Genomic DNA, 10,711 nt, shown 5'->3' with positions numbered 1-10,711 from the left:
TCTTTTCATGTTAAGGAAAATAAACCAGTTAATAAATAAACACGAGCTACATAATGCAATGTCTTCTCACCGTGCATGTGTTTAAACCTAATTTGTATGTTTTGTTTATTTAACATTATCTGACTTTTAGTCAAATTTTGAGAATATCGAGTTCTCAACTAATTTATTTTTCATCATCTTAGTATAAATAAACCGTTTGTATAAAAAAATTAGTTGACTTTTAATTTAAATTTTAGAGGAGTTTTGAACGTAGACCAACTTAATCTTACCCATCATCTTATTTACCCTACCTACTAGCTAGGCTAATTCCAGTGTGGTTTACTGTTATGTAAAAAAGAGTTGGATTCTTATCGTAAGTACTCTGTTTGAATTTGAGTTTAAACCCACAGGGCTTCTAATAGAACTAACAACATGAGTAATGCTCGGGAAACATGCCATTTATATAAATTATATTTTGTAAATCAGATAACGTGGTTGTTGATAGATTGGATTATTACTCAAATATTGATCAACGTATTTATTTTTGTATTAGTGACACATCACATGATTTATATGTTTGGTCTAAAAATTAGTTTACCTACCATTCAATTTCAAACAACACATATTGTTAATTAAGTAGAAAGTTATATTTGAACGTCATAAAATTTATAATGCAAGCTCTGATTTTAAGAGACATGTACGTAGTTTGAGGTTAAAATTTACTTAATATATTTATTGTGATATGTACGAAGAATCGGACTGTTGCAAGTTATAGAAACAAAACCTAATTTTGTATAACTATGAAATTGATTCCCAATGCCTCCCCAATGTTTTCATCTGGATACGTGTTTTCTCCAACTCCAAGCAAAGACCTTGGTCCACAGAACACTGAATTGAAGTCGTGGTAGAGACCAGAGCAGCACACTCTCAGACTCTCACAGGTCAGATAATCAAAATGCGACCACATTCTCTGTCGGCCCTTGGCCGTTGTGTGTGCGTGCGCGTGTATATATGCACAAAAAGAGATCAAGTTTTTTCATAAAGCTGATGATTGAATGCATATCTTTGTGAACGTGGGGAATACTATATATAGATTCCACTTTTTAATAATGGACTATATGATCATTTTCAACCATGTTTCACCCTAATTGTACGAAAGTTTTGTCAGATAAAGATATATAATATATGAAAAAAAATGTTAGATCTACAAAATTTTATTGACCTAGCGGTTCAGGCAACAATTTATAAAATAGATAATCTCGATACTATTATATATATTATCTTATTTGCATTAGGACAAATAAATCCGCTGTCGTAGCGCTAGCAGTTGATGAGTATAAGACCGATGACTTGTGAGCCTTTGTTGATGGTAGGTATCAAGTAAGTCGTTAAAAAGCTAAAATTTTGACTGACCTTCAATTTTCCATCACTAATCTTTTACTCACAAATGTCCAAAAGCATTGTGATAATGCCATATGTTTAAGCTCCACTCTGTCATGCAACTTGGATTTCCATCTGTCAGGGGATCTATAATTTAAGTAAGTTGATCGTTATGCTTGTGTTGAAGATTAAAAGAACAGAGAATATGTTCTTTATTTATTTTTTATTTTGTACATTTGAATGGAGAGCTAGTAACAGTCGAAAGAGGATCATATATATATATATATGTGTGTGTGTGTGTGTGTATTGAGCACCCTTTTAACATCGCCATTCTGTGACAACCTACATACCATAATTAGGAAGGTGAGGCACCAACACCTTTACATTAATATATAGTTTGGTGATCAAACATTACAAGGGATACCCTAAAGTTTTTGGCTCATATTTTTCTTCTTTTTTGGATGATTTGATGCTTCCCTATCTCTTTGTCTAAGAAATATATATATATACACAACTTCTGTAAAACCAAAGCATATCTATTTCTAAAAGTTAAATTCTTATACTACATATTAATAAAACATTATTTGTTAACTCAGAATCAATAAAAATACTATTATACCCTTTCATGCATAATTGAAAGAAAATATCAGAAAATTCATGGGCGTTAAAGTAATTTTACATAAAAAAATTTACCCTTTTTTTAATCTCTCCCACATTGTCGTTAAAGCATGTTTCTAATTTTATAAAAAGTATAAAAATAACTCACATTTCTCTCTCTCTCTCTCTCTCTCTCTCTCTCTCTCTCTCTCTCTCTCTCTCTCTCTCTCTCTCTCTCTCTCTCTCTCTCTCTCTCTCTCTCTCTCTTTTTCTCCATCACATTTATCTCCAACTTCTCTCTCTTCCATGATATATTTTTTATTTCTTTTTAAATTTTTTATATTTAAACACACAGTACCAGGCTCCATCTAATATTTACTAATAGAACTTGCTGTAATTTTTCAGTCAAAAATAAAATTAAGGGACACTAATTAGACAATAAAAGCATCTCCAAAAGAGATTTAAAAAGCAAAAAAAAAAACAAAAAAAAAACAACACAAGTGTTGTCCAAGTCATGACATGGATTGGCAACAAAGGGGCTGCTAAATTTGATAGCAGCTTCAATTAATTTTTACTTAATTATTAAATGTTTTTTATTAAATTTTTATTGGTTTAAACATTTATCAAGGTGATTGTTAATTGACCGTGCTTTTTATTGGTTTAAAGCATTTACTATAATCTGAAATTTATGTTTATAAGTTGACATATTGAATAGAAAGAAAAACATTAAACAATGTCAAAGTATCACTAGCCTATAAATTTAATATGATCTAAGACCTATAAAGTTAAAAAATACGTGCTTACATACGAAGAATTCTTATGCAAGTTACAATTTAATATGTATACACAAATTAATAAAATTACTTTTAAAAGGGTCTATTGACTTTTAGATGTAAAGACTAAACAGTACTAATCTAATCTTCATTAATTTAAAGGGTCTGTTGACTCAAGACCATTCTCTCCCCAAGTTGGGACTCCTTCCCTCCTATCCTTCACAACTCTTTAAATCTCCCACCAGTCACCGCTCTTTATTTCTAATCAAACTCCTCTGGCACCAGGGATTCGATCCAAATTAAACTGAAACCCCCCACCCCCACTCCTCAGAGTGGGAAAAAAAAAAGAGGACGCACAAGAGAGAAAATGGTGGGTTCCTCCTCTGTTTTTTCTCCTTTTTCTTCCTTTCATGCTGCTTTTTCTTTATTGCAATTATGCCTCATGAATTTTGGTAATGGTTCCTGTAGGAGCAAGAACAGCATCTCAGCACCAGATGGGAAGGCTATGTTGACTGGAGAAGCCGATCTGCAATCAGAGGCCGGCATGGTGGCATGCTTGCTTCCTCGTTTGTGCTGGGTATGTTCCCTAATTCTATAGTCCCGTTCTCTTGGCCAACTGATCACCTGGGTATATGTATACCCTTGGATTTCACATGAGGATTGAGACTAGCTAAAACATACAAAGCACGTTCATTCATTCTCCACCCTTGATATCAAATTCAAGGGTGAGTGATGATTCATTTGTTGGTCACCTGATGAACAACAGAACATTTCTACCTAATCCTGATCACTCCAATCCCCAAAACAAAGAATCGGGCTTTTGAAATCATTGATGATGTTGTATTTCTAAGTTTTTGGTGGTTTTTTTCACTGATTTTGCTGCGTTTTGTGTGTGTTGTTATCCATATGTATTTAGTGGCCGAGGTATTGGAGAACTTGGCATATCTGGCAAATGCAAGCAACTTGGTCAGGTACCTATCGGACTACATGCATTTATCTCCGTCCAAAGCGGCAAACGATGTCACAGATTTCATGGGCACCGCCTTCCTTCTGGCCCTTCTCGGTGGTTTCTTATCCGACGCCTTTTTCACAACTTATCACATCTACCTGATAAGTACAGTTATTGAATTTCTGGTAAATACAGTTTCCAGTCCCCCTCTCTCTCTCTCTCTCTCTCTCTCCTCTCTCTCACCGTTTTTTTTGGTTACTTCTGCTTGCAACTTTCTCTTTCCTTTTTCTGTTTTCAGTTACAAGCTTTATCTTGCTCTTTTGTTAGTTGCTCTGTATATGTTGAAATCTGCACATCTCTATGCATTTCTTCCATTCCTTTCCCCTTACCTTTTGCATCATACATCATATTTTTAAGACTACTAATTCTAAATAATATTTATATATATATGTATGTATATGTGTGTGTGTGTGTGTATATATATGTATATATGGTTCTCTCGAGGGAGTCCAAAGGGCCGTAGCTTGCAAGATCACGTTTCAGTCGGAACTGAGTCTATGCGAGCTGGGTTGGAAGCAAGCGCCATAAAACCCTCAGCCTCGCAGGAATTGAAAACCGTATGGATATATTGGATAAAGCATAATTTATTGTGGTCAATGAGTTCACTTGGTTGCAGTTGAGGCCTAGAGAAAATATATCACTATACTTCTTTCTTTTTTTCATGGGAAAAACGTAATAGCCTTATTAAGTTAATAAGGAGAAATTCTTACATATAGTGCAGGATGGCAAGACCGGTATTAGAGACACACTTTCGGTTACACATTAGAATCTCTTATTATAGTCACTGTGATCTTCAGATAGGATTTGTTAGGCAACAAAGTCAAAGTTAGGGGCCATAGTAATCTAATATTATGAGTTTTAATAATCAAGTTGGATTTTTATAAAATTACATGTAATTTTACTCGCAAAAGTTGTCTAATTCCATACTAGCCTAGAATTTTTTTTTGGCAAAATTAGCTTATCTCGAACAAGAAAGAAACATAGCTCACTCCTATAGATTTTCCTAGCTCCACCTTTGTCCCTATGACAATGTATCATTTGTATTAAACATCACGATAACAGTATACTCGTATCATATAAATTGCTTTCAAGATTGAGGGCCATGTATGGCTATGCATTTGTTGTCTCATATCATGCCATGACAATGAGAAACTTCGATTACTCAATTTCAGCTTGACAGCAACGCATGCATTAATACAATCTATCTTTGTCTTCTCCCTTGACAATCTTGTCTTTGCTTAGACTTGCTTGATAGAAACACTACGCAGTACTACATGATAAAATCTCACTCTTATCACCCATTAGTGTACCACCTCCACCCATGTGCCGGCCCTTTTTCTGCCACGTACACCCATGTTTTGGGAAACATGATTGGACCAAGTAAATTTAATCATATACATGATAGATGAAAGACCCATACCCAACATTAAATTTCCTTATTTTGGATCTCCTATAACTATGCAAGAGGAAAGTTTTTTCAAATCCGACGGCGGTGTCTTCTGTCCAAATTCACTGAACCACGTGTGTGGTTACAGATCTGATAAGGAGCCGGAGCCGGAGAGATGTGAAATTCGATAAAATGTGCATCAAATTAGGGCCATCAATCATGGTTTTTAGGATAAGTAAGACCCCAAAAACATTTTTTTCATGTGTAGTGACAGTTCATACAGCAAGTCCTTGTTTGTGCAGAACGTCCAAAAATTGTAGTGGGGATTCAACACGTGGATGTGGGACCCAATTTTTTTAGGTTTCCTTGTTTGCTTATTGGATTTATCACATCTGTACAATGCCATTTCTCAATTTTTTTTCCTCCCCAATGAAAAGGATACATTGAAATTTTTGGGGCTTATTGTTGATGGAACATGCTGAAACTTTATAACTCTTATATTGGTCACTTTGAAGGGTGTGGAGCCCATTGTTTGTGGCCCAATCATGTCCTACATCAGCTGGTGACCTGATAGGTCTCTAGCAGCAAGACATGAGACAAAGGCCCAACATATGCCATGTGTATAGGCCAGCGCCCAGGCCCACCATACAGGGACAAAACCCAAATTTCGAGGCGATATTCTAAATTAGTCTAATTTACAGAGAAGAATGTCAAAAGCGAGTGCCAAGGGCAAACCTATTGTCCTTACCGACCAAGCTAACTCACATCTACACCAAAATCACAGAATTTGAGAATTTAACTCTTTTAACTTGCAAATGTTTTATTCTTTTGCTTAATGTTTATCTGCCTTATTAACCAATTCAAATTTCCAACATCGTCAGGGTTTGATCCTACTCACAGTGCAAGCTCGCTTACCTTCACTGAAGCCACCACCGTGCACTGAAGGCAGCCTCGACGATCCATGCCAAGAAGTCGAAGGCGGAAAAGCTGCCATGTTGTTCCTAGGCCTGTATCTGGTGGCACTGGGGGTCGGAGGGATAAAGGGCTCCTTACCCTCACATGGTGCAGAGCAATTTGACGAGAGCACTCCACAAGGAAGGAAGCAGAGATCAACCTTCTTCAACTACTTTATCTTCTGCCTCTCTTGCGGCGGCCTGATTGCGGTGACACTGGTAGTGTGGATTGAAGACAACAAAGGGTGGGAATGGGGTTTTGGAATTGCCACCATTAGCATATTTTTGTCTATACCGGTGTTTCTTGCTGGTTCCGCTCTCTACCGGAACAAGATACCAAATGGAAGTCCCCTAACAACCATTTTTAAGGTAAGAAAAAATTAAGACGATATGCACAACTTCCATGTAAATTCTAATGTTCATGATAACATAAATTACACATTACTAATATGCCAGAGAGATCTACAAGTACAAACGATATTCTACTTTAAACTAATCTAAAATGTTGGGAGGGGCCTAAACATCTAAAAGGTTGCTTGAATTCCATGTAAAATAATTTAATTTGTGTTGTTATTGAGCAGGTTTTGATTGCTGCCACACTTCACAGCTGTGTGACCAAAAGTCCAAGCAATGCCATTGTAAGCATGACTCCAAGCCCTTCTTCTTCAACCCCAATTGCCCACGCGGTATCGGAATCAAACACCGCGGAGAAGGAGAATTACGCCACTGATGATCAAACTCCAACAGAAAGCCTCAAGTTCCTAAACAGAGCAGTTCTAGTGAACAAGCCAGTCCATGATAAACTACATTGCACCGTGAAGCAAGTCGAAGAAGTCAAAATCGTGCTTAAAATCCTTCCAATTTTCGCGTGCACAATCATGCTCAACTGCTGCCTAGCTCAGCTCTCAACATTCTCCGTCCAACAAGCCGCAACAATGGACACAAAGCTCGGCTCTCTAAAAGTCCCGCCGGCCTCCCTCCCCATCTTCCCCGTACTCTTCATCATGATCCTAGCGCCAGTCTACGACTTCTTCATCATCCCATTCGCACGTAAGGCCACAAAATCCGAAATGGGGATCACCCACTTGCAGCGCATAGGGACCGGCCTAGCCCTCTCCATCGTTGCCATGGCAATAGCAGCCCTTGTCGAGATCAAGCGCAAGCGTGTAGCGACCAACTCCGGGATGCTCGACTCAACCGAGCCGCTCCCGATCACGTTCTTTTGGATTGCGCTGCAGTACTTGTTCCTGGGGTCGGCAGACCTGTTCACGTTGGCCGGACTGTTGGAGTTCTTCTTCACGGAAGCGCCGCAAAGCATGAGGTCTCTGGCCACATCTCTCACTTGGGCATCCTTGGCAATGGGGTATTACCTAAGCTCGGTGATTGTTTCTGTGGTGAATGATGTTTCAGGGAAGTACTCCGAGCGCAAATGGCTGGCTGGTAAAAAGCTGAATCAATACCACCTGGAGAGATTCTATTGGCTCATGTGCGTGCTGAGTGGATTGAATTTCTTGCACTATCTTTTCTGGGCGGTCAGATACAAATACAGATCAACGAGAACAAATAAGTAAAACAAGATAGCATCTTACATGGCATGGGCACGCTACCACTACAGTTTATATGGACAAAAACTTAACATGTCTATGTATTATTGACATGGGACGTTCCCGTGCCGTGAGAGTACTCAACAAAAGAGTTGTTTTTGGGAGGATCATAATTAAGATGTGGCATGGTGATCATAACCTGCAAGACAACTGCTTGGACTGTAAATATGATGGCCAAAATGGGGTTTAAGCGCAGTTTTTTTTTTTTTTTTTTAAATCATGTGATCTTAAGTTATCTGTCCTAGTAGAAATATGTAGTAGCTTGGTTCATGTTGTGAGATTGGAAATGGTCCGATGGAATATGTGTCGTGCTTTTGGAAGCAACATGTGGTCATTTTTTTTTAAGGATAATAAACAGAGGATTTGTCGAAACTAACCTATCAGTGAAGGTTATAAGGGGAGGGGACCTACACTGGCTATAGGACGCAAGCTGGAACTAACACTTCAAATAGGATCGTATAGATTCTCGTATCAAAAAAGTAGAGAACTTTGAATGAAACGCTGACTTGGTCGAATAATTCTTTATAGATGATTATATTATGATTATTATTAATGTTAAGGATTAATGCATTAAACCAACGCAGTAATTAACAATAAAATCACACAATAATTATGTTTAACTGATTCCATTTCTCTAGGTCACCTTCATTTCAATTCTCAATAATCCCGAAAAGAATAATCCTAAATTACTCCTCCAAAAATACAAATTAATGTTGGCCAATGAATGGCATTCACTGCACTCGAACCCAGACACCGTGGCTGGGAGTGCCAGCGTGGACAAGAAACAGCAAGTAGTATCCAGGTGGGGCCACCGTGTTCTTCGGTGGGCCATACGCCGTAATCTTGTAAGCAGTCGTCGACAGGGGCTCCAGGAGTGCCACGTCCAAAACCACCATCCTCTGATTCATTGCGAACGAGTGCGTAGTAAACGACGGCGTTACCAGCGCCACCGAAATCCCGGGATCCGCCCGGTACACGGATAAAACAAAGGTAACAGAAAACTCCTGCCCGTACGATACCGTATCGTCCCTCGTTTCGACGGACAGGATCGACGGCCGCAAGGGAGCGAAGAGTGGGCCCAGGTACGGCGGGTGGAACGCCTGCAGGCTGAGATCAGTGGGAAAAGCTCTCCTGAAGTTGTACTCATTGTGCGGGTTGCTGCCGCCCACCAATATTTTGCCATCTGGCACAAGAATAGCGGCGGAGTGGTACATTCTTGGAATGCTGCTCGGGTTCAGCACCACGAATCTCCGGTCCGGATCCGATTCGTAGGTCCGGTACAAGACCGGGTTGAAAACCGGATTTTCAGCGGCGTCCCAGCCTGCCGTCCCGTTCGATGCGCCGTTGATGATGATGACGTCACCAGTAGGCAGTAGCAGCATGTCGGACATGACACGTGGCATGGGCATTTCCTCCATGACCCATTTCGGATGCGGGTCGGACAACTTTATCCGACCGCAGCTGTTGGAGGCGCCGACGTGTATTTTATTTTTCGACAAGTTAAAAGCGCCGGGAAGCGCCCCGCCACATATCAAGATTTCAACTTCGGGCAGACCCGACCCGGACAAGACCCCGTTCATTTTAAGCGGGAGGAGGACGGAGGATCCCGTACTGGGATAGTTCCGCTTGACGGCGACGGGCATACCGGGGAGTTCCTTAACAATCCGGTTGTTACTGTGATCAAACAAGATTGACCGGTTGTTTGCAAAGATGAAGAGGTTCCCGTCGGGCAAAAGGTGCAAGAACGGGTAAAGATTGTTCTCCTCGCCCTGGTCGTTGGTCTCCGCCAAGAACCGGAAGTGGAACAACTCGTCGTTCGACTCGTCGTTTTTCTTGGGGTAGAATTCGTAGGTGAAGGCTTTTCTTCCTCCCACGACAATGACGCGTCCGTCGGGGAGTATCTGGTTGGATGCGTACCAGCGGCGGTCGGAGAGGTTTGTCGGGAGCTCGGCCCATTTACAGCTGTCGTCGTCGCAGGGGGAGAATGTGCGGATTCTTCGGATGCCGTTGTCGCCGTATCCGCCTGTTTGGACGAGGGTACCGTTGGCATCGAGAGCGCCGGAGGAGCACCAGGTCTCGGAGGCGACGAAGAGGGGGCGGAATGTGTCGGTGGCGAGGTCGTAGATGAGGGAGTGGGCGGTGCAGTCATTTATGGTCCTGTTGTGGAAGAGGTAATGACGGCAGGGGGAACCGTCGGGGAGGGAGAGGTTAGAAGGGCCCATATCGGTCCAGTCGAAGATAATGACTTTGTCGTTTTTGAGGAGCTGCATGTGCATGGCCGAGACGCCAATGCTCTTTTGCAAAAGAACCCACTCGCCGCCGTCGGATACATTACTAATTTTCGTCGTACTGGAGGGTAGCGACGTGGTCAGGGATAAGTATTCGGAATGGGAGACGACGAAGAAGCAGGAGAAGAATATGGGGACGAAGCAGGGGATAATGGAGGAGGAGAAAGAAAGGTTCTTGAAAACGGAAGCCATGGTTTCTTGGCTATTGATTCACTGCACTGGAGTGACTCTGAGCTGTGCATGGAGATGGCGGTGGCCGTGTTTTTACCTATTTAGCTCAAAGCGGTAGGTTTTGTTCTGTTCGGAGGGCCCACAGACAGCGTCGTTACTTCTAAACAGGGCTCGTGGGCCGGGCCGGGCCTAACCAATGCACCCATATATGGGAGGTTTTGGTATAAAATCATTAAGTGGGTGAATCCGAATGGGCGTATTTACCTTTATTGTTTATGGGACTACGTTTTTAATTATTTGAAATTACTTTTTCAATTAAAAAGGTTAAGTGAACACTGCGGGGTGCAGAGAACAGATAATATGAAGTGTGAAGAAGTTGATCTGTCTTCTTATTAACTCTAGCACAAAATGATGAATTATCTTAAGGGCTAGGGTTGTAGCAAAGAGAAATTTTTTTTTTTTGATGGAGATATATGGCTTGTTTGGAACATTAGTGAAAATGTTTTTGAAACCAATCTTTAATAAAAAAGTTAGGTTTATTCTGGAAAAATTTTTTAAGTGTTTTTTTAC

General features: G+C 40.5%; 2 protein-coding genes across 2 annotated transcripts; one reads left to right on the top strand and one right to left on the bottom strand.

The window, feature by feature from the left end:
* The first annotated feature begins 2,915 nt into the window (after positions 1-2,915).
* Positions 2,916-8,054, top strand: LOC137731803 (protein NRT1/ PTR FAMILY 4.6). Its single transcript, XM_068471028.2, has 5 exons — positions 2,916-3,099; positions 3,198-3,306; positions 3,646-3,863; positions 6,007-6,447; positions 6,660-8,054. Exons 1-5 carry the CDS (start codon positions 3,097-3,099, stop codon positions 7,647-7,649), a joined length of 1,761 nt encoding a protein of 586 aa, XP_068327129.2. The 5' UTR covers positions 2,916-3,096; the 3' UTR covers positions 7,650-8,054.
* A 325-nt stretch (positions 8,055-8,379) lies between these two features.
* Positions 8,380-10,162, bottom strand: LOC137730747 (aldehyde oxidase GLOX). The gene has a single exon (XM_068469707.2). The coding sequence runs from the start codon at positions 10,160-10,162 to the stop codon at positions 8,414-8,416; it is 1,749 nt and encodes a 582-aa protein (XP_068325808.2). The 3' UTR covers positions 8,380-8,413.
* Between the last annotated feature and the right edge of the window lie 549 nt (positions 10,163-10,711).

Source organism: Pyrus communis, chromosome 16 (assembly GCF_041283825.1).
Source record: "Pyrus communis isolate YQ-2024b chromosome 16, ASM4128382v1, whole genome shotgun sequence".
Classification (NCBI taxonomy): domain Eukaryota; kingdom Viridiplantae; phylum Streptophyta; class Magnoliopsida; order Rosales; family Rosaceae; genus Pyrus; species Pyrus communis.
The sequence above is the reverse complement of the archived record's forward strand: the minus strand, read 5'-3'. Positions and strand labels throughout refer to the sequence as shown.